A 25123-nucleotide genomic window follows, 5' to 3' on the forward strand; every position below is an offset into this window, starting at 1 on the left:
TGTGTGTGTGTGTGTGTGTGTGTGTGTGTGTGTGTGTGTGTGTGCTCGCGCTGACGCAATGATACTACAAGCAGGTGATCATGTTACTGAAGATGTTGCTCTCATTTGCAATGTTATGATCTTTCAGTGTCACTTCATGGGTGTGACACCTATTCAACTCATTCAACTGTTCAATTAGTTTATGCCAGATAATACCAAACCACGATACATACAAATTATTCAAGTTTATTAAGAAAACATTTTCTTGAATATATATGGATGCTGCTTTCTTCTTTCTCAATTCTTTGCTCAAATGTTCAGTTTTTGGGGAGGCATGTCAAGGTGAGGTTGGTGCCTCATTGTTTTGCTTTAGCCAAATGATTGTTTCTGAGCTCACTCTTCCCAACTCTGAGGCGTCAGTTTGATGTCATTTTACAGATCTTTGATAAGATTTAAATATTTTATTTGCTAAGCTATTTAGAGTTGCGTCTTACTCACTTGTTTTTCCATTTGAAGTCTGGCACACTCAAATCAATACCTTATGTAAGCTGCGTGGGAGACAGCTGAAGATGAATTTGAGATTGTTACTGAAGGAGACTGAGTGCTATCTTTACATTGTGTATGTTCTGCAAAAAGTCGCCTACCTTCATTCAAAGGGCATGCATTGAAGACTAAGGCCCTGAGTAAGTAAGGCTTAGTAAGAAGTGTTGCTAATGGATACCGCTGTTGCTATGAGACTGTCGGAAACGTGTTTGAAGCACAACTCTGTTTTAAGCAATGTAAGAATATGTTCACAACTAATGTTTAGGCCAATGTGCACAAAAATATGCTAAGCCCTCTGCTATGAACGTGCAATCGTTTGCCCATTGAAGACAGCGGTAATAAGAAGCCAGTGCTGTAAAAGTACACTGTATGTTGTAGGACTGTGCTCAGCTCCCCCTTCTGTCTCTTTCACTGTCAACTGCTGTCTGATCAGCTTATGAGGGACTATATTTTCACAGAGCATGCATAACAGGGAGAGAAAAGGCCATGTAAGTCCCTCTGGGTTTGTGTTAAGAGGTTGAGGGAAGTGGTTATTGGAATACACTCATATTGTCAGTATTGGTTTTGGATTGTGTTTGAAATGACTGTGTCTACTAAAAGATACATGACACAGTTAATCACCTGTGCTTCTGTGTGTCAGTTTTGTAAACACTTCTTACCTGCTCAGCAATTCGTCGTTCGCTGCTGAAAAACTGCTGGAATGCTTAGAGACACATTCTCTGCTTTGACTTAGCACATGATGATACTGTGATTGCATGGGAGGCTTTTAACCCTCGGTCCCTGTGGGGCCATAAGACAATCAGCACCATGTCTCCCCTGAGGAGAATAAGCTAAGCTGCTTGGACTCATGGCTAAATAAAAAGTGGATAAAAAGTTCTCATAGCTGCCTTTGAAAGTTCTATTTATTGCTCCACTTCTGAAGATTTATCCTAAGAGGCTTAATTTATATTAGCTGTACAATCAGATTGCTCTCAAAATACCAGCTATTAATTAAGCATGCAAACCACTTAAGTTATGCCCCTCTTAGCTTTTCCCATGGTTAACCTCAGACAAGGTTAGTAGCTACAGAGGGGTCTACTGTACCAGGGTTCTTTCTGCTCAGATTTATGAGCCTTTCTAGTTTAAAGTTTACAAGGTGAAGCCATGTTAGCTCATTGAAAACTTCTGTATGTAGGTGACTTATACACACATTAACAGTATCTGTCACAGCTGGTCATCTCCTGTGTCTCTTTGCAATACATGACATATGCTTCTGCTATGTACATGGCATTAAGGCAATTTGCTAAGCAAAGCACTTACTTTATCAGATTTAATAAAAAAACGTACAGTACGCTAGTGGGAGCATGTAGATGTTGAACAGAAGAGGCCCAAGAATGGAGCCTTGGGGAACTCTACATCATTTTTGTATCAGTTGTGTTATTACCAATCAACACAAAGCAGTTCCTGTCCTTCAAATAGGATTCAAACCAGTTAAGTACTTGCCAGAAAGTCCAACCCAGTTTTACAGTCTGTATAGTAATATGTTGTCAACTGTGTCAAATGTAGCACTGAGATCTTATAATACCAAGACTTAAACTTTTCCACTGTCTCTGTTTAAATGGATGCCATTCAAGACCCTAACAAGAGCATTCTCAGTGCTGTGGTGGTTGAAATACTGACTGGAAAACATCACAACAATTGTTTAGGGCAAAGAGGGTGGTAAGCGGTTGAAAAACAGCCTTTTCAATGATTTTACTTAAAAATGGGAGGTTTGATGAAGTATCCTTTTTGAGAAGAGATTGCACAAACTGGGATCAAGTTAATTGTCACATTTTCTTTGTTTGATGGCCACTTTTTCCTATTTTTCTTCCTCATTACAACATTGATCAAAGAACATATTTCCAGTGTGTCACATTTAGCTCTAACAATGTCAAGGATTAGGGAGTCGGGAGACTCCTCCATGAAGCCTCATAAGTGACATCACAGTAAATCTCTTAAATAAGCTGTCACTCCAAATCCCCTGCCGACGATTCAGCAGCACTTTTTTTTAGCCTGTCCTGCCTCGCTGTTTGGCTGCCAAGTACAGCACAGTGTGTCGCAGACAGCAGCCGCCCTCACTTTCATAGTTCAACTTTTCATGGCTGTCACACTAAATAATCAACGAAAATAACACAATCTCAAAGAAATTATTCTGCTCACTACTGTCTCTATAAGAAGGTGAAAAGTAAGTAGTGTGCTGCTGTGCCCCCAGTCCAACTCAGCAACCTCCTCGGGACAGTTTGGAGTGTGTAGTGTCTTCCATAAAAAGTAGCCAGAGATTATATCACATAAGATTACATCAAACAAAACAGGATTTACAGATTTTCTGAACGTTAATCTGTTGAATCTCTTTAAGGTAAAGCAATGATAAACTTGGTCCATTCTGTAATAAAATTAAAACTTGTGGTTTACTTTTATGTCTGTTTTTGATGTAATCCTCAAAAAAATATGTTGGGTAAAAATTGTAAAATGGTCATGACAGTGGGTTTGATGAGGCCTAATGACTTTGTCGCCTACAGAAAAGGACTTGCTACAGTGTCCTCTGAGAGTTTTCAAAGACATGGCCCTTTGTTTCCCAGTTAGCGATGCAATTGTGTGTGACCAATACGATAATCTCCTAATTTTCCCCATTACAGTGGAGCCTGGGAATTCTTGTCTTTATTGAGAGTTTCTGACTTTTAAAGGTTATTTTACCATAGTGCACCCCTGATAGCAATAGACTTAATGTTTTAGCCCATGTACTACAAATCATGCATACTTAATATGACTGCTGACCATTGTTTGAAGCAAACGGCAGTGTTTTAAAGATTTGACATGCGTTTTAAAAATGTATTCGCAGACTTCAATCTTGCCTCAGTTTGGTAATTCTTTGCAATGTTTAACAATAAGGCTGAAACTGATGATTGCTTTAAATATTGATTAATTTGCATGTAGAATATTTTCTCAATTAATTGATTAATAGTGTGCTCTATAAATGTCATAAACTGAAAAAGGTCCTTTGCAATTTCGCACAGCCCATAATCAAATGGCTTAATATCTCTGACCAACTGTAGGAAAACCACTGCATATTTACATTTGATAATGTAATATAATATAATAATTTATCTTTTTTAATATGCATTGCTTAAAAAATACTTTAATGGTTAAGTTATTATTATAATTGTTACCAACTAATGTCTGTCGACTGCCTGCCTATTCGAATAATCAACTAATATTTGCAGCTCTACTGAACATCTGGTTTTATTGTTGTCACAGTTACATGTAGGTGCAGATAGATTTGAAATGTCTGCTCTGTAACACACACTAATAACATACTTAACTATTACACTGAATATTAAATGCTCACGCAGCCTCTGACTCCTAAAATAACATTCTCAACTTTGTAATCTCTCTGTGCTACTCCTGACTCAACTGAGTCAATCTTCTCTCCAACCATTCAGTACATCATTTAGGGACAGGAGCAGGAAGTTTGATAAAACACCCTTGGCCAGATTTACCCTTGCCATAACTAGGTGGAATTACATTCTACAAAAGCCTGGTTTCTCTGAATCATTTACTGAGAAGACTGAATCTCCCTTAGGCCTCCATTAGAGCGTTGACACACAGGGGCAGTGGTGGGCCTTTCACGCCTGTGTGCACAGACAGCTAGTCTCAAGGGCCAAACAGCTTTCTGCATTTTTATGGCTGGATTCACCACTGGAAAGTGATCTTTTCTGGGGCTCTGGACACAATGGAGAGGGTGAAGTGGCACCATGGAGGGCCTCTCTGCTCAGCATGAGATGTTTAAAACAGCCAAAGGGTAACAACTCTGAGAAATGGACATCTTCCCACCTGTCAATTAGCCAGCTCATCTGCCAGTCACATAAGTACTGCTCCTACACCATCTACAGACCCAGATAGTAAGATACATCTACGTCACAGTAAATCCGTCAAGTAGACAACTACTGTGGTAGCTGTTTTAACATTTTGTAACATCAGTGGTTTACTTAAGAGGCCTAAACAGAGTCAGATTTACACACACTAAGTGCCTCTAGCATGCTGGAGTCAGATGCAGCTGCAAAATATGTGGGAGGTCATCATAAGTACTAAAGGCACACTGAGTGAAATTCAGGCATCACTACAGTGAGGGGGCGGCTGAATGCAGTTTACAAAGAAACAATATTGCATAGCTGTGTTGTGGGACATTGTAAAGAACAATATCTTTGTCGTTATTAAGAAATCTAGAACTTTTGGCAAGTCTCCAACTACAAGTACAACAGAATTTTTTGTGTAACTTTCTCCTCCTCTGTGTTGCATTGATTGTGTCTAGCTATCAAACAGATTTAAATTGATTTTTCCAACCAGATAACTTTGAATAAAATATCTTATTAGCAGTACTAGGGGTGGGTGATTTATACCGAAAGACAATATAGATTTGTGTACCATTTTATACAGTCTATAGTACCATCACAGATTTTGCCGTTCCGTTTATACCTCAGTAGCTAGCCATTTAACATTGAGTATTAGACAATAGTGAACAATGTTGCAAATTAATGAGCAGGACTGCTTTGTTTTTATATGATATATATGGTATTTGCATCAATGATGATGATGTGATAAAGTGCTTTGATTAGTCAGGTATTTATCCAAAACAGACAGCCTTGTCCAGCTAATTGACAGTAGGCCTATCAACAATTTCTCAGTTGGCTTTCCAGAAACCTAACTACTTCATATCATGATATCTCAATATATCAAGATTTAAAATATACATATACCATGATAGAGGATTTTATCCATATCGTCCATCCCTGTTATGTACTCTATTTGCTCCATAAACCAAGAAATATGTAAGCAGAATATAGAAAATAGCAAACCGTAAATTGACATGTTTTGTGTTGTATGATACAGAATACTAAGATTACTTAAAGATTTAAAAAATCTTTAATCTCTGTCAAGTTATTGTTGGTTGACTGACAACGGCTTCCTCAGTGGGTCCACACTGCAAAGTCAAAAACAGGCGTGTATGTTGAGCAAACATTATTCCATCTGGAAGTGAATTCATCAGCAGAGCCAGAAAAATCAAGCTTCCACCTATTTGCTACAGAAAAGCTTGAATTCTCTCAAAAGGAATCTGTTGCCATTGTCTCTTCTTTACAGTGGCAATCTTAGCACTGTGTCCTGCTGGCAAATATGCAGTTTGCTTACATTGTCAAATAATAGAGCCTCTGTGTGCTTTGGGTTTTACAAAGTTTCTAAAGCTATCTGTCCTTGTACCCTGCACAGTGCTATCGGTGTGCTGCTGTTTGCATGTTTTTGCTCCATGGAAGTAGGAAAGTTGGAGAACTTGTTTGCAGCTTTCACATTAGCAGCTCTTGCATTTGCTAAGACACAAAATTATTTTAATTCCACTCCACAGCCTATGCATGGCCTTTCCTGAGGTGATACAATTAGTCAGGAACAGAGACTCTGAACACAATGACTGTTGTTATTGTGCATCATTTTATCCGTGTTCTGCAGATATACCAGAGGCAACAAGACAGCAGAGCGTACGTCTGCTGGTGTCAGTCAAGCTCTTTGATTGGTTTAATTGGTTACCTCCAGAGCAAACAATACAAACAACGACACCAAAGTCCATTCAGACAACAAAGGATCTCTTCTGGAATGTTGGCCTCATAATCTCACCATTGTTTACATTCATATACCTGTAATGAAACAAGACATAAGTAGGTCCCATCTTACCTCCATTATGCTCTTCTAAAGCTATTTATTAAACTACCCTAGACTAGTTGATGTGCCTGGTCAACACTGGTTCTAGGCTCTCATACGAGTTGACTGTTTTGGACAAGGTAGCCTCACATTTCAACTTAATGTGACAGAGGAGGAGGGAATCTCAGGAACAAAAATCTCCATTGAGCCCTGAGGCTTCTTCTTCACTGCAACCCAAGTGATTCTGAAGTGCACAACTATTCTTCACAAAGGTATCCAAACACAACACAAAGCAATTGTTCTGTATTTTTAGGAAACCGCTGGGAATAATAGTAATTTGCTATCCTGGTCTAATATTCAAGATGCAATATTTTTACCATTTAACTGTGATTCTATTGAAAAGATGGCAATTCTCCTGTGACTTCACATTCAATCAGCCCACTTGACAAAAATAGGAGAGGCTGCGGCTGGGAAATGTCCCTATTCAGTAAAAATAGAAAAAGACCAAGAATTCAGAAGGGAAATTACAGTTTGACAGTAAAAAGATAAAAGTGTCTCTTCTTCCCAGAAAGCCTTTTTCTCTCTGCCCTCTATCTCGTGCAGTCTTGCTTTTCATTTAAGATCTGACGGCAGCCGTTTATTGAAGGAGACACAATGCTTTAACCAGCTGTTTTGTTTGTGCCAACAGATTCTTTAAGTAGCAGCAAAAAGGACAGTTTTGCGAGCAAAATGTTTTGGGAAAAAACAGGAGGAAAATAGAAAGTCAAGTCAGTAATGTGCAGATTAAATGCTCTGACACAGGAAGGCAATCAGAGTTCAGTGTACAGTCAGGAGGGGATCGTGAGACGAAAGCAACGAGTATGCGCCCTCACAGAAAGGGGTTTCGCATTATCAGCACACTGATAATTGTGCCAAACAGAAGGTGTCATGGTAGTGGAACAATTAGGCTCCAATGGGTGTGCTCACATATCTTAAACATGGCAGGCTGGAGGCTGGAGAGACTGTAGACTGCTAGATATGCTCCAGCTACCTTTTCCTGAGCTTTGGAAAAGATGATGATGCTGGAGCTCAGAGAACTGGTTGCCTCATTGTTATAAAAAAAAAAAAGCCTAGGTCTGGGACATAGTGTCTAAGTTATAGCCTGAGACCAATTAGTAGATCATGTAGCTTTTAACAGTAACTTCTCACAATGAACCGGCTTGGAAATAGTTTTTGTCAGGGTCTTATGTTCTTAAATGTCATTTATAAAATAAAACACTAAAGGCTCAGAGACATTAACAGCTACCCCTGCCAAGAAATCCAATAGTGCAGTGCTTAAGGCTATTACACTGATATTCAACAGACATTAGTCAATGTGTGAATGAGTCTTTGACAGCAACTCAAATGTGCATGTCTGGTACAACTCGTCACGCCTGTGGGCTATACCTAGAGGTAGTTATGATGATAGTGCACGCTGTAAAACTACCCAGTTCTCATTTCATGTAGAGGTTAACAGTGCATGAGAATAAATGTCAGGTCTGAGGGGCTGATACAGTCTAAATTAGCGACACTGAGTCATTGCCCGACAGCCTTACTACACTGGGGGAGACCAAACTGGCGCATCACCACCAGAGCTGTGCAAATGCCAAAGAAATTAAGCATTGTGTATATGCTAATCCCCAAGCATGACACCAATTGTGCTGCTCATTCTATTTTGGGGGTATTTGTCACACTTTTTAGTAAGAAATCCTAACTGTTGTACAGAGGGGGAGCAAGTCCAAGCTCACTAAAATGTATATGGTAACCAGGGAAAACCAGTCTAATGCCTGGGTGATTTCTTGTGTTATCCTTGCTTTGTTTATTTAAAACCTAGCCCTGCACAGGGGTATACAGGGGGTATATTTTAATATAGTTGTACCCACAATGCTCAGCTGTATGTGCAGCTGAGAGATGTGACAGAAAAGCTATTAGAGGCAGGCTGGCAGTGAAATCCATCACTGGTGGGCTGAAGGACTAATGACTCAGAAATCCTCATTGAGATACTTATTTATTTCCTAGTTCCTGCAGGAAGGGGCAGTGTCATTAAGGCACACGTCACAAACAATTCTTCATCAAACCCACATCTAGAGCCACTTTGCAAGGGCCCAGGGTACATCCTGTTTGGTCCACCACTTTGGTCCAAACTGAAATATCTCACCAAATGCAGGATTGATTGCAATGAAATTAGGTACAAACAAACGACTTTTACTTTAGCACAACCATCAGGTCAAAATTCCAATTTGTCCAATGCTTATAGTTTATCACCAGCCAGTACTAGATGTTCAGTGGTAATCGCCAAATGTTAGCATGCAACAAAAAAACGATGGGGAACATAGTAAATATTATACCTGTTTACTAGCATCATTAGCATTGTCATCGTGAACATTTGTAACTGGTTAGCTTCAAAAAGTTTTGCAATATGCCTGTTAAGATAGATTCTTCAGTTCAAATGGCCGATGCATATCCATCAGAGGGTATGTTTTTTGAATTGCAAACAGTTTTTAAACCCCCAAGCTAAGAGACCTGCCTTGACAAATGTAACACACTTTGTTAAACAGCATGTTTTGAACTTCCTCCTTACATGACTTTATCACACAGTTAATTATCTCTTTTAATTGGACTATTTTCTCTATTATTTATTTCTTCTATAATTACTTAACATTCTTATATCCTAAAGCAATAGCAGACAAAGCCAACCACCAAACTCACATAAGATTATTGTGGTTCCAATCCTCTTATCACATACTGGATAAGGTGACTACCTTCTTCTTCTCATGTAGCATATATGATTTGACTAGAAGATGGCCTTGTTAATTCTCTATTATTTGTATCAAAGAACAATAACATTGGTCATAATGCTGTTGATTTATTTAAAGCCTTGCCAACTGTGTCAAGCAGTGTAACAGCTAAACATATCAATTATAAAAATCTGGAAGAGATGCCTTGGCATTTAGTGTAATAGAACATTCCTATCTCATGAATTCCTCTTTTAATCATAAATGCCAACTCACCTTTCACCTATTCAAAGTGTCAACCATTGAGAAGCTTTAAAAGCAAATATCCATATCGCTCGATCCACAGCTTTCTTTTGCTGTACTTATTCTCTTGATTCCTCACATTTCTGGGGCAAATCCTCGCACATTCCCATCACGTTTGGATGGCCCACTTTTCGCCTGGTAAGATTGTGCTGCAAACTATTACTCTGGTTCACAGCAGAATCTTATACTAAGAGTCAGTACAATTGCATCACATTGTATCTGTGCATGCCATTAAACCAGTCTATTTCTTATATGAATCAACAGCGTCAAAAAAAAGAAAGAAATCTATGTGTATTCTGTGTACACTTGGCTGTGACTTTTAGGGCCAATAGTAGTTAAATCTTTAAATGCTTTGCACTTTATGCTGTATTGTTCCTCGAGGCATCGCTCTAACATTGTGGTGTCTCTTTGTCAATGTTATCCTGTCCCTTTCACATCCATATTTCATGATTGATGATTTAGAATAGTCTGACTCTGAGTGAAGCATCTTAATCACTCTTGAGCTATTCTGTCACTTTCTATTACATGTTCTGTGTCTGCTTCAACCGCCCAGAGATACATATAAGTTAATAACCCTATTTAAAGGATGCCATTGAGCTACTGCAATGATGGCAAAGGTCCGACCATTTGGCTATCAATTGGTTCCACACCTTAGGGAGATGAGCTATTATGCTTAATTGTATTTTATGGAGTATTTGGCCTCACCATTTCTTTTAGATACCAGTGGCACTCATGAGTTTATGAACCCATGCTAAAGTTAACTAAAAAGAGGAATAAAAAAATCATCTTTTGGAAATTGATCTTAATGCCTTAATTAAAAAAATGAGGAAAAATCCAACCTTTAAGGACACCAATTTTCTTTGAGAATGAATAATGTATCGTAAATAAATAAATGTTGGGTGTGTGGGGTACTTTCCATAAAATCATCTCTCAATGCAAATCAAACCAGCTATTAGGCTAACTGAAATAAAACCATGCCAATCTCTAGGTATGGTGAAGGGTATGTGATGATGTGGGGCTATTTTAATTCCAAAGGCCAAGGGAACTTTATCAGGATGCATAGTATCCTGGATCCATGAAATAACTGGCCTTTAAAAATAAAAATCTGCCTGCCTCTATGGGAATTTAACATAGGGGTGAACTTACTTATGCCTCCTGTATTTTAAGGAAGAACATTTATTTATTTACGATACATTATTCATTCACAAAGAAAATTGATGTGCTTAAAGGTTGGATTTTTCCTCATTTTTTTAATTAAGGCATTAAGATCAATTTCCAAAAGATGATTTTTTTATTCCTCTTTTTAGTCAACTTTAGCATGGGTTCATAAATGTATGAGTGCCACTGTATCTATTTGGGCATTGTTTATTAAGTTATTTCCTCTCAGAAAGCATATATTGTCATCCTCAGCTAATGAGGGATAATTGCTTGCTGATTTGCTGCTCAATGAGAGAGGAAGCTTTTAGAGTTTTATATGAAAAATGCAGAACTCTTTCAGTTTATTTATTATCTTCACCCCATTAGCCACTGGCATTATCTTGAGAAGTGTATTTGAGCATTAACCCCATAAATGCAGTTCATTGGAGTCTTCTTTTAACAACTGTGTGATTTACAGTTGTGTTTTAAAACCCAGATTTCTTGGCATTGATTGCTAGATATACTGCTGGTGGAGGAATCTGAAAATAACTCAACCTGGTCTTGCTTTTAATTATTTAGCCTAAATAATAATGGCCATGGGAAATTTGGTACTTTAACAAAGCAGTGTGCCTTGAACTTGTGCATCAGGAGCACCTGCTTTGTGTGCCATTACTGTGACATCCAAGTAGCACATAGTTTTTTCAGAAACTTAGCTAATTTTATATAAAATGAATATCTCCTGTCCTCACCAGCTTAAAACTAATGCTATAAAGTGGCATGGCATCAATTATTTCCTTTTCAAAAATTGGATTTCTAAAACATGTTTGAAATCACTGTTGGACATCTTTTGCTTTAATACTGCAACAGCCTGTGGCAATCTGTTGGTTTAGAATGACATAATAATGTATGAAACTAAAATAGTTGTAAATGCATAGACTGATGTGCTGTATTTAAATACTGTTGTGACTACTAACTGTTAGTGTGTGCTTTGATTAAAGCTTTAGTCTGTAACTTTTTTATATTAATGAATGTCCGGTACATTCAAGCCATTGCCAAATTAGTTGATATAAAGCTATTTCTCAGTATGGCTAGGTCCAGAAAATTGTGTTGTCCGATGACTTTCGCTTGCAGAAATCGAGTGAAGATAATTACCTCTTCTGAAGAGTCCATCATGTTTTTTCAATCCTCCGTGTCCTCCTTGGTTACAAGTAACTGTGTGGAGGAGGGGTGGGGGTGGTGCGCAATCACGGAAGGCTTGTAAAGAAAGCAAAGCAAAGAGAGCTTCATTTTAACTGTAAGTGGTTGTGGGTTGGCCTTTCTGTGCTCTCAGTCCCAGCTGAAGTGACAGGGTCATGACTTGAACTCCATGCTGCTCGGTCAGCACACTGAATCGCTCTGACACATTAAACAGTGCAACCACTCAGCCTCCTGGGACAAAAGAAAGCAATCTGCTTATGAAACTAAATAAATCACCTCAGGGTTTTAGGTACCTTTTAGGTAAAGTGACACAATCTTTTATTAATGGTCTGTTCTCCTGCGTTGACATGGAGACCATTTTAATGATTAATCTGAAAGGAAAGTGCCCATTGTACACTGGGGGCTCTTTATGAAGTAAATAACCTCTGCGTTGTTTTCAGTTAGAGGCATGTCAGAATGATCTTTTTAATTATTTTGTCTTTGTGAGATGCTCTTTTTGCCTATATTGCCTCAAAATCAGGCACCAACATCTCTTGAATGATTTCGCTGTTTGAAATTTATTATTTCAATATTTGTCTGTATAACAGGGACATTTGGCGATTTGGTGATTTCTTAGTCCATAAATCCTTCCCCATAACAAGCTTGTTGTTACATTGCATTCTTACAATTTATCTTATTGGTTTCTCACAGTTTACTTAGAAAAAAGGGGGAGGTAACAGAAACCTATTAATTCAACAAATACAACATAGCAGGATTGGATATTGTAAATAGGGTCTCACCTGGTTGTTTTAATACTCAGGTCAAACCAATAAACCATTTTGTAAATCTGTCTAGGCTCTTGTAGGGCTATATTGAGATGCCAATCTAAGCGAGGAAAAGGTTCATTAGTGTTAATTAGAAATTTCAGGACATCCTTTCTCTCCTGCTATCACCTCAATCTAGTAATTAGAGAGACCAGCGGGGAAATAATGCAGCTGTGTTCGGAGTGGGGCAGAGATGGAGGTAGGGGGCACTGGGGAGCAAGAAAGGGGGGAGAGGGAGGGCGGTTGGTGGGAGTGCTGTTGAATACTAACAAACTTGCTCTCTCCGTGCAACAAAAGAGCAGATGTCTTTTCTGATTCAGTGTGTCCTCTCCATACAGAACCTTTTTTTAAATGTGTGGTTGGCTTTGTTGTTTCCTATTGCTCCCTCCAGAAGGGTTCTCAGCCCAATGATAAACCCACAGGATGAAACATGCTTTACACTTTAAAAACATAACTTTTTTTTAAGCCTTCATTGTGTTCTTTTTGTCTTTTAAATGCATACAATCTGAACATCTAATTTAATTTGGATTATGCATGATTGGCCGATTATTTTACGTGTATACTTGACGAAGAAATCGTCTTTCTCCAGGGAAAATCGTCTTTCTCTAATCCCCTACTTTGGTTACTGAGACAGGTTTACTCGTACACAGGCCTTTTTGAGAAATCAGGTTACTGTAGAAAGCCACTTAAATTCCAATTACTATTTTATCTGTCTATAGATGTGTCTGTGATATTTCAAAACATTTCTTCATTTTATCGAGGCCTTGTAAATTAGCAGGCATGTCAGATTGGTTAGTGATGTTACAAAGAGGGAATAATCTCGAAGTGACAGTGGCGAGCACCCATGACGCCCCTCGGCCTCGCTACAGAAAGGTCAGTTATGTCCAGTAGCGGAGCTTCTATCAACATTTTGTCACAGAGAGTGAAGGTGATTAAGCATTAACAGGCCTTTGTCCAAATGAAGTGCCTTTTACTGTATCTGCAGCCTGAGTGATGACATGGAGGAGAGTGGAGAGGAGAGATTTCTACTTGCAGTCAGAGGGCATACGAGCAGAGAGAAAGAGAGAAGGGATGAGTGAGACGGCCGACTGTGGCTGTCCAACCTTGGCCTTAGCTGACCTCCTCATGAGCCATTATGGGGACTGAGAGTTGAGTGCCCATCAGATCTCAGCTAAAGTGGTTTAATCATGGTCATGAATAGAACTGGGTTCTGTTTTAAAAAATGTATACATTAGTTTTAGGAATATAAACAAGTTTTTCTACAAAACCATTTTCCATTTGTAAGTAACACACACAGCTGTATGAGAACTTAAATGAAGTACAGTTTAAAATTAGCAAAGTTTCCCAATTTACATCAGAAAATATCTGATCAAAGAATCAGTAACAAGACTATTAATCTGATCAAGCATTCGTTTCCGATACCTACTGTACCTACTTTTAAATCCTTGATACACAGACATATTTTGGTTGGTATTGAATAGGTATTGAGGTTTAATACCCAGCCATAGACATGATAATTTACATTTTAAACCTGCATTCATTGATTTTTATGAGCCATTTTAAGGTAGGGCAACAATCTATAAACACAACAATGAAATATTATCCCCTTCTGAAGTTGAAACAAATGTATATTTACACATTCACAGAGTAACATTAGCATTTGCAGTCATGTTTCTGGCCCCCTGATAACCATAAGTCAAAAATTATTGTTTTGGTCTCAGCCAACTCTGGGAAATATCTGACTCTAGAGCTGCTAAATGCTTCACTATGTTCACCAGCTAGTCGCTTTACTTTGTCTCCTTGCTATTTGGGTGGGAAACACACAGTGGGTTTTAAGAGATTTTCTTGCTGAAAACAGCAGCTTGGTGGGGATGGATATTAGGTTAATGAGAGCAAAACAAGTGTAAGTAAATCAAAACAGTAAAGTTGCAGGCCAGGAAACCAATAGTGATGATGAGCCTATAGATGCTAAAATGCTATATAGAGCTTAGGGGAACTGCAGAGGTGGGTTGGTGATACGAGTGATACCTGTAGCGGCAGCTTTAACAGATGCATGAACATACAGTAACTAGTTGTAAAGTTGTAAAGATAAGCAATACTCTGAATTAAAAAATAAAACTTCTATAATAATATATCTATATAAATAAAACAGTTACCTCCAAATGCCCAGAAAAAGTATGACTCCTCATTGGCGTTTGGGTTTGTGCTGACTGACCCATTAAAGCACTCCTCCAAAAAATCCCCCTATTGAGACAAGCCTGTGATGTGGCACATGGGCATGATGTCTCCCTGGCATGGAGGGAGACAGTGTACAGTAACCGCACTGGAGTTTAATGTTTGCTGTCTTCCTGATACTGATTAATCACACCCACCTTCTAACCTCACATACGTTTACTAGAAATATGCTCACATGCAATGATTTAATGCCACATAATTCAAGATGCTGAAATGTCGCAGACAACAGTTTTACCTACTGTATTTAATTAAAACTATGTTGAGGTATGTAACCTCCCAAAGGCATGTCAGTTTATATTTTTATATTTCCAGTTTTGTGAATTTCCTTAAAATTTCAGTTATTTCGGGTATAATGGTACAATATGAGAGTTTGTTATGTTTCCTTGTCATTCTGAAACGTTCAGACTATATTCTAGCTCTTCACAGTGACTGACACTGATTTGCACCTGTGTGGCACCTCCGCAGCTTTCGATTAGTCAATGAGTGTCACTTATTACTGTACCTGGCTCGCTGCAGTGATGCACCCAGCTGTGATCATCGCTCTTAATGTACTCATGCTAATAATATCTGCATCCCTCATAGCAGTATACAACTCTTCTAGTGGAAAAGCAATTCATTATGTTGAAGAGCAGCACTTGTTTCTGTCCATGCTATGTAAACAGTTTCTAAACAGTGAATGTTACTTTTTTTTTTAACAGTATTATGTGCTACTGTTGGATCTCTACAAGAAAATCTATTCGAGTCTGATTCAAATGTTCTGGTTTGAGCCAGGGTGTTCAGCAGTGTTATGCAAATACATTGTTGTGAACAGGAAGAGGGGTATCAGATATTTACTGGACGCAGTGGAGGACGCCCAGGCCTCTCTCTGTGCTGCAGTATACACAGGTGTTTCTATGGGAAGCGTCCTCATGAGGTTCAGAATGCAGAGTATCAGCAAAACCCCAGTGAGATTTCAGCATATTTAATCCATCCTCTCTTTGAGCTCTTCTTTTAGCTGTGGATGGGGTTTATTCCAGACACTTCAGATGGCTCTGGCTGTGTATTAATATTGGATGAATCTGAGATATATCTGGCAGGGTTTAAAAAAGAAATCTGAAGCTTATTCTGCAAGCAGGAAATATATCTCATGTTTGCACTCAGGACAGTACCTTTTCTTTTGTTGAATCTTTTCCATGCCACATGTTCAAATATGTTTGTGATTTGTTGTTGCAGGCATGCTTGCTTTTGATATTTGATTTCCTTCTCTTCTATTACAGCGGGATGCAAAGGGACAGTATCTGTTTGACCTCATCTGCCACCATCTCAACTTGCTGGAGAAAGACTATTTTGGCATCAGATATGTGGATCCAGACAAGCAGCGGGTATGTGTGTGTGTGTGTGTGTGTGTGTGTGTGTGTGTGTGTTTGTGTGTGTGTGTGTGTGTGTGTGTGTGAGACAGGGGTTATTTGTGTGCATGCTTATGTGGGTTTGTTTCATTTATTTAATAAGGTATTTTCAATCGGAGTCAAGTCCAAGTAAAGATTTTTAAGAAAAAGAAAATAAGAAGAAAGGCATATCCACTCAATAGTACACAATTACTTTCTTTGCTTTCTTGACGAGAGTTGGATAATTGATACCACTGTCATGCCCTTTTAGTATGGAGCTGGAGCCAAGGGCATTTAGCCTAGCTTAGCATAAAGACTGAAAGAAAATTAACATGCAGCTCCCTTTAAAACCTGCTTTATGCTAAACTAAGATAAAAGCTTCCTGGCCTAAGCTTCATATTTAATGCACAGACATGAGAGTATCAAGTATTTCCCAAAATGTTGAGCTATTCATTTAACTGTCTGCAATGGGCTCCAAAAATAGACCTTTGTTGATAATAAAAAAAATGCACATAGTTCCTACTCCTATTGTTAGACCAGGTATGACAAACTTTAAATGGAAATTGTGAGTTTGAAATCCGTCTTGTTATATCCACTGCGTCCAATGTTTTGGATGCATTGGATAGTGGTTGAACTGGTTGAATGTGAACTCGGAATGACTTCATACAGACGGAACTGTGTTGCTTTGTGTCCATATAAAAGTCACTTTCATGGCTATGCTTAAAAATGGATCAGGTTTGATTTAGTTGGAAGAATGAGACTGTGGGCCAGAGTGAATAGTTGTGTTTTTCAGTTTCTCATATTCACGCCACCTTTCAGACTCACGGTTGTTCCATCAGGCTGTTCTGCTGTGAGGCATGTAATTTACTAGCACTGCTTGATTCATGAAGTATTCACATGTTCACAGATCATGTTGTAGTCCTGCAGACAATAGCCAAGTCCTGCTGATGCTGCATTTCCTATGCTGTCACTCAGGACTATTTTGGTGGTTGTTGCTGTGGGTGGGTTGGGTTGGGTTGGCGAGAAGACAACCTGGGAGAAGGATGGAGAGAGAATATGCTCCCGAAGAGAATGAAGAATCTGAATCTGGCTGAACTGTATAGACACAGAGAGCCTGTGTAACTGTCACTACCAGCAGGAGCTCATTGTTAAGTCAAAACCTGTTGTCTCATCAGCCTTCCTGCTCTAACCGTGTCTCAAGAGACCGTCGTGGTCATGTTTTCAAAAGAAAACCTTGCGAATTCTTAATATTCGATGCAGCTTTGGCGTATTGCTCCAGCAGTGCCGATGTAACACCATATGTGGCATGAACAGGTTTCCCTAGAGAACAGTAGTAACAGCTGAACGTCATGACAACTAGTATTGTAAGTGCCAGCTAAATGATTTGATGTGTAGATTACTCAGAGATTTTTTGTGACATTTGATTATTTACATGTATCTGTTTTTCTGTCTTTCTAATGCAGCACTGGTTGGAGTTCTCAAAATCAATTGCAAAGCAAATGAAATGTAAGTACTTTGGGTTTTTGTTTATAATCTTGGATGCTGGGTGATTAAATCCCTCATCCTCAACACGAGGTCTGCACTGATGTTGAATGACGTACTGATATTTGATCCATATAATTTATTGTGGAGTTGTAGCAACAGTAGCAATAGAACAGTTAACAGCGCAAACACTGACAATTGATTAATCATTTAAGTCATTTATCCAATGAAAACACCAAACATTTGCTGGTTATGGAATGTTAATAATTCTCTTAAGTATCAAGTACTGTGCGTACAATTTTGAGGTACTTGTACTTTACTCTAGTATTTCCATTTTATGCTACTTTTGCTTTTGTTCACTACATTTGAGAGGGAAAATATACATTTTACTTCACACAGTTTGCAGAATAACATTTTACACACAAAACCACAGAGGAGCTTGTTAAATATGATACATTGTTAGAGATAACATTAGTGTATATAAAGAAGTTAAGACTAGTCACCTTGACCAACTGCAGCCCTTGATGCTGCTTACAAACATTTACAGGGGCATTTTTTTCTGCATAATAAGTAGTAAGTAAGTACTTTTACTTTTGATACTTTAAGTACATTTTGCTGTTAATACTTTCTATACTAATACGTATTTTTATACATTTAGTATTACAACTTGCTTTCTTTTTTCATTATTGAAGTCAATTCTTTTGGGTAAAAAAACTTCACTTTGGGCTTCTGCACCTTGTGTTGGGCGAGTATCATTATTTGTGATATTTTATAGAGTAAATGATTGATCAAGAGGACATTTTGATTTATCTATATTGAAAAATCAAAAAAATATTTATGTTTAGGATTTATTTATGACAGGGGTGATGCATTGATCAACAGACTGAGTCCAAACAGTTGGAAACTGTTTCCATCTGTTGTCCTTGGTCCTAAAAATAGATCAAAACATCATATCTTATACAATTAATGTATACAACATAATACATATGCACAAGATAGTACAGTAAACTACCACCAATAAATAACGCCACCGTATAACACATGATAGCTACAATCCATTACAAATAAAGTAAAGAACAAAAGCATGCAAGGAAGGGAAATAGCAGGGCACTGATCAAGACAAACAACTACTGTAGTAACTGACCTAATAGGATTTTTGAAACTTTACTCTAAATCTGCCTGTCTGAGTCTCAAAACAGTCCTGCTGTCTCCCACAATCGATCGTTTGATATATTACAATGAAAGGATTCCTGTGTGTTTCTTAAATGTTTTGTGTGTGTTTCCTCCAGCTCAGCCTCCATTCACCATGTGTCTGAGAGTCAAGTTCTACCCTCCTGAACCCGCTTCTCTAAAGGAGGAAATCACTCGGTATGACCTCCTGTTGTTGCCTTCACTTCAGATGAATTGATAAGGGCTCTTATGTAGCTTCAGCTTACCTTTGTTTCAGTTTAAAAGTAAGGAAGAGAGGCCATGAAAAGCATCTGTGCTTTGTCCTTGTTTTTCTTTCAGATGTTCCTGTTGTACAGATTGGGCTCTAAAAGTTTCAGACAGAGCAAACATCTCTTTCTAAAACATTATTTATGGGCCTTCATAATTAAAAAGCCTGAGTACTTTAGTGTCTAAAACATTATGATGAATATTACACAGAACACAGTTTGCAAAAGGAGTTGTAAAGCAGAGAGGAATGTAAAAGGCTTCACTCCGGTAGAACATTAAAGGCAACATCATGCCAGGCTGAGTGTATAAATGCACACATTTCTTTCCATGGTGATTCTTCCTAAATGGGTTTCGATTAATAAGCAGAAAGGTGAAAGTGACAAATTAAAAACGTAGAGAGCACAGAGTTTACACCGAGTTTACACTGCTTCCAGATAATGCTGAGAGTAGCCAGCTGGTTTATGTGTGTGCATGTGCAGTTTACTACATCCATCACTGACTAGATGGAGAGGAGGCCACTCACTCTCTCTGAGGTTTAATGAGATGAAATGTGCACCACATGTAGAGTACAGGGCGGATAGAGGAGATAGGGGGCAAAGAATGCTGCATGTTAATGCCACATTTACATTCTGTAGACACCACAAAATAGGCAGCTTTTCCATAAAATATGATGATGCCTTTGGTGTTATAGGCCTTTTTCACAGCAGACATTTTGACTTGTCCTAGTAGGAAAAGCACAGGTGTTACTATTAACACTAACGATGGCTCCATTCTAGTCAAGCATCCCAGAAAGCCACACAGAACTGAAACTGAAGGAGCTACATTGAATTCAGCCATCATTAATTGCATTATACACACCTGTGCTTTTCCTACTGTGACATGTCAAAATGTTCTCTGTGAAAAATGCCTATTCAATATAGTTAACATGCTTTCCAGGTGTGTTTCTCAAGAAATGGGCTGACAAAACTGCTGACGTGTTCCGGCTCTAAGCCCTCATCAGAGCATGTATGACAGCGTGTATGCAGTCTGCAGAAAAGCAATTACACCTGTGAGAAGATCCATATGACGAAACACAAACAAGGAAAGAAGGGGAAAAAAGAAAGAAAGGGAAACTAATTGGAACATTTTTGGGTAACACTTTACTTGACGGTATCTACATAAGAGTGACATGACACTGTCATGAACACATGACACTGTCATGACACAGTCATGAAATATGAACCCTAACCATAACTTGTCATGAAAAAAACCGAATGACACTTACTAAAAGAAGCGTTATGTCATAAACGTTTATGACTTGTTTATAATGTTTATTACACATTCATGACAGTGTCATGTCACTCTTTAGATACCTTCAAGTAAAGTGTGACCCATTTTTGTTAATTTACTGAGAACAATGCACATTAATCAACGCTGACATTTTAAGAACATCGATGTTAATGTACCAGGGTTAGCTCAACAGCTAAATTGTCCCTGTAGTCCAAACAAATTAAATAAAGATAGAAGAAGAAAAGAAAAGAAATTCAAATAAAGACTGAAAAAAGAGAAACATACACATAAAAACATATGTGTATGAAAATACAAATACAACATAAAATAAAAAAGGAGCACCATGTAAGTACTGTAAAGGTGAAATAACTTGGCAGAAGTGCTATGTCTGTGAGTGCATGTTTGCTTTGTACAGATGTTTTGTAATACAGTCCAAACATCAGCAGCCATCAGCTCTTAATGGCTGTAAAATTATTACCCATTAGTTGTACTCGTCACACCTTCACATGGGTCTGCTGCTGAGTGAACAATGTGGGAAATGTAAGCAGCTTTTGAATGCATCTCTCCACACAGAAAGCGTTGTTAGCCTTTGTGGAAATGGCCTAGATAGAGAGAAGCAGGTCTGCGAGGCTGATTGTGAAAAACAATGAGATGAATGTCGGATTTCCTGTTAATGGGTTGTTGTTGTTGTTGTTTTTTTTTGTTTTTTTTGGGGGGGGGGGTTGTAAATAAGAATTTTAATATCCCACCTCTAAAAGTGATAATAACAATAATGATAATACAGTAATAGCAGTCATCGTCACCATCATGGTATTTTGCCTCAGATGTCGTCTCTAAGGAAATTTCATGCTTCAGGAGCTGATGGGTTGGGTGAGTCTGAAACTAGGCTGGAGGCTTTAACAGAAGCACAGCGTCAGTAACAGCTTTTCCCTCAGGGCCTTCCTCTACCCTCCTTTCCCCAAAACAAAACCCTCATTTCAGCTAAATCAAAAAGAAATATTCAAACTAGCCATAGGAAACGTGAACTCAACATCTCTTGAGGTTTATCAGGTTTGTTGTTTTGCTGCTCATCAGTAGTCTCATACTAAGCAGGCCTGTCAAACAGTCTGACGTGATTTTTGTCCTTTCCTTTGTAGATATCTTGTCTTCCTGCAAATCAAGAGAGACCTCTACCACGGTCGGCTCCTGTGTAAAACCTCGGACGCGGCCATGCTCGCTGCCCACATCCTTCAAGGTAATGGAAGGTGACAGATGGAAATGACTTGCACCACTCTCCGCTATGACCTCTGTCTTACCATGTCCTGTAGCTCACCAGTTTGATACGTACTTAGTAATTAGGTGATAGACTGAGAATGTACAGTATTATGGTCCTCAAAGAATATGTCTGCAGTGACTTACAACAGTAACTGACAACACGATTGTTTATGCGTTAAGACATGTAGAAGGCATTTCACACTCATCGAATGTGATTTCATGTACTGATATTGACTCTATAACCCGTACAAAATGTAAGGTAATTCTGTACTCTGTATGATAATTAGTTCAGTGACTTGCACACTCTTTCATAAACAAGACGCCATGCTCAATTATAAAGTCTTTGAAGTAAGTGGTTATCTGGCATCTTATCATCCTTTCACCACACACACACATACACACACACACACACACACACACACACACACACACACACACACACACACACACACACACACACACACACACACACAGACAAACACAACACATAGAGGTATGCTGGCACAGCTAACATCACAGAAAGCACAGTGTTTGAGGAGAGGCAGGTCCTCTGGAGGAGGGGCTGCTGATGAATTAAAGATGGGCTGCCTGGTCAGCTCCTCCTTGCAGAGAGAAATCAGCATCAGGGTCATCTGAGGGAGTGCAGTGTGGCATGAAGGAACACAAATAATCCTGGGCATGTTCATCCTGCAGAAGCAGCACTGTGCTGAAAGCTGTGGACATTGTTTTAACTTTTATTTGCCCTTTGTGAATCTGTTTAACATTTTACTTTTTCTGATCCTCCCTCCAGCTGAGATTGGTAATTACGACCCTGGGAAGCATCCTGAAGGTTACAGCTCCAAATTTCAGTTCTTCCCTAAACATTCGGAGAAGCTGGAGCGCCGGATTTCAGACATACACAAGACAGAGCTGATGTAAGAGCCCAAATATAAAACTACATTTTTTTAGATCAATATCTCTCTTGTTTCCACATACCTACAGATCCTGCTCTTATACAGGTTGAACAAAGACCAGACCTCCTTTGGCTATTATGTGATTAAGTGCATTTTGAGCAGATAGCGGAGAAAAGCGCTCTCTTCTCCACTATCCAATGAAATAACTCATGTTCATGCTCGTGATATTGTCTTAAGCTCATTACCTTCCCTTTATTATAGTTATTAGTGTGATTAGTGATGAGTCCTAGCCCAAGCAGCAGAGTGCAATAATAAAAGTTAGCAGACAGAGCAAGTTCACGCATGCACACACACACACGTACGCACGCACGCACGCACGCACGCACGCACGCACGCACGCACGCACTCACAGACAGCAGGTGAGCTCAGTCCAATTCCCCCAACTGATTGCACAAAAATAAGTTTTTTTTTTATCATATAATAATATATAATATATAATATGAATGAGCTGCTGTGTTAAGGATGTATTGTTAGACACAATACAGGTAAAAAGGCATCAACAAAGTCCAGTTTGGATGCTGTAGGAGCAGAATGACCAACAGCATGAGACTCTGCTGCCCACTAGTGGTTTCTTCTTTCTGCACCACCAAGTAAACTCAGTGCTTCACTATGAATACTCACATTTGACAGCCTGACTGTAACAGTTGAAGCAGAGATTAACAACAACTGCTTTTTAAATATATCATAATATATTTTCTTTGCCTCAACTGATCTTATGTTAATGTTTGATCTCCATAACCTCTGTCTGCCTCTTACAGTCTTTCAAAATGAGTGTATCACATCATTGGAAATTAATTTGTGTGTGCCTCTCTCAGATATGTTTGGCCTTTCAAGACTTTGTGTTGCATTTTTTATGTTTATGCTGGACTGACACAGATGTTCGGTGTGTTGTTGCTCTCCCTCAGTGGACAGACACCTGAAACATCAGAGCGAAATTTCCTGCAGAAAGCCCAGATGCTGGAGACATATGGTGTTGATCCACATCCATGCAAGGTTTTTCAGCACTGCTGTACTATTTTTAGATAGTAAACATTTCAGAAAACAGTTCTGTCCAACTTAAACATTGAAACTATATGTCTGATTTATATTTTATCCGTTTTTAAATGTGGGCATTCAAGTTATATTTTGAAATTGTTCTTTTTCAGGATGTGTCCGGGAACCCAGCTTTCCTCGCCTTCACACCATTTGGTTTTGTGGTGCTTCAGGGAAACAGGAGAGTTCATTTTCTTAAATGGTGAGCCAAATGTGCAACATTGTCTTATGTGAGCCAAAGACAGGGCACTCCTCGAGTACTCGCAGAATGTAAATAGACAAACACTGTGCTGCAGGCCTTAATTTTACCTGATCGGACATACATGCTCCATATGCAGGGCGTTCTACGTGAAACAGCATGTGCACTACAGCTGGTTGTACAGTAATACTCAACAAAGCTCATCCACGAATGGATAGCATGTGCACAGATAGCTAATTATGCCATCTTAGGCCTACTGGTTTGAATTCAGTAAGATGATTTACTGATAAATGGAACATTTATACAAGTCCATTTAACATGTGTGTTTTTGTCTGTATGCTTTTTACTGAAAAGGTTCCCGTTACAATAATAAAGACGGACTTATTATGTTTGCAGTATTTATACTGGCTTGTTTGTTTGCCTTCAGAAGCGCTCAGGTTACCCTCATTCTCCGTCCATTCCTAGTCTGCAGGGAATATTATCAGTTATTTGTTTAGTCAGCCAGACACAGAGCTCCATTGCTGTTTATGTGATCTCAAAGTGGTTTTCATGAATATTTAAAGAGGCTGTGGTTTCCTGTTTCTGCTTACTGTATGTGTGACTGTTGCTGTGCTCTCTCCTGGACAGGAACGAAGTGACCAAACTGAAGTTCGAAGGCAAGACCTTCCACGTACATGCAAATCAGAGGGAGGTGAGAGCATGAATTGTTGGATGTTTGGATAAAATGTCAGCAGGGTTGAGTGTGGTTTTCTGTCTCAGTTTGTTATATTTTCCTGCACGATTTCTCATTTTCAACGTGCAGGACAAAAAGATCATCTTGACATACTTTGCGCCCACACCGGAGGCATGCAAGCACCTTTGGAAGTGTGGAGTGGAGAACCAAGCGTTCTATAAGTAAGTCCACAAATTTCTTCTTTCATTTCATTTCAATGTTAACTTCTTATTTCCCCGTGCTGTCATGATTTAGTTACCTGCTCTGCATCCTTGAGGGTTGCCGTCACAGTACCTTGGTGTCCTTAAAAGCCCCTTCCCCCCCAGGTTGTTTGTCAGCGGGAAAATGAGGTGTGAGTTGCCTCTGACCTTTAGTGAATGAGTGTGCACTGGCACGAGACTACAAGCACTTCAGCGTTCTCTCTGAGATATGGCTCCCCTGTCTAAGCCATGAATAATAGTGTGTCCCCCTCTGTCCTCTCCAGCTCAGGAAAAGTGATTAAAAACATTAAAAAAAGATAAAGGGTGTGTGTAGGGGTTAGCAGATGGAAAGAGAGGGGGCACGACAAGGGCAGAGCTTAGCACGTGCATTGGAGCTAATATGTTGTGACCTTTTGATGACTCTCGCAAGTGGCAGACTGATAATATTTTATCAGCCTCCCACTTATTAGAACCGTACTGTAATAAGGCGTTTGTGAAACTAAATGGCAAAAGGACATGTGATAGAAGAGAAGCACACATCCCTTGGAAGCAAAATGAAACATTAAAC

At 39.0% G+C, this 25123-nt stretch overlaps 1 protein-coding gene across 5 annotated transcripts in view; it reads left to right on the top strand.

Moving 5' to 3' along the window:
• The window catches only part of LOC116038545 (FERM domain-containing protein 5), a 61659-nt gene that overhangs the window by 29478 nt on the left and 7058 nt on the right, over nucleotides 1-25123 (top strand). For 2 of the 5 annotated variants that reach the window (XM_031283044.2, XM_031283046.2), the window contains exons 2-10: nucleotides 15910-16014; nucleotides 17481-17523; nucleotides 18789-18867; nucleotides 21342-21439; nucleotides 22250-22373; nucleotides 23318-23405; nucleotides 23558-23646; nucleotides 24271-24334; nucleotides 24446-24537. In XM_031283044.2, the coding sequence (XP_031138904.1) occupies nucleotides 15910-16014; nucleotides 17481-17523; nucleotides 18789-18867; nucleotides 21342-21439; nucleotides 22250-22373; nucleotides 23318-23405; nucleotides 23558-23646; nucleotides 24271-24334; nucleotides 24446-24537 (782 nt within the window). Of the gene's footprint in view, nucleotides 1-15909; nucleotides 16015-17480; nucleotides 17524-18191; nucleotides 18868-21341; nucleotides 21440-22249; nucleotides 22374-23317; nucleotides 23406-23557; nucleotides 23647-24270; nucleotides 24335-24445; nucleotides 24538-25123 lie in introns of those variants that run through there. The other 3 variants (XM_031283045.2, XM_036003206.1, XM_031283047.2) reach the window with 2 other exon arrangements.

This window comes from Sander lucioperca, chromosome 7, assembly GCF_008315115.2.
Source record: "Sander lucioperca isolate FBNREF2018 chromosome 7, SLUC_FBN_1.2, whole genome shotgun sequence".
Lineage (NCBI taxonomy): Eukaryota > Metazoa > Chordata > Actinopteri > Perciformes > Percidae > Sander > Sander lucioperca.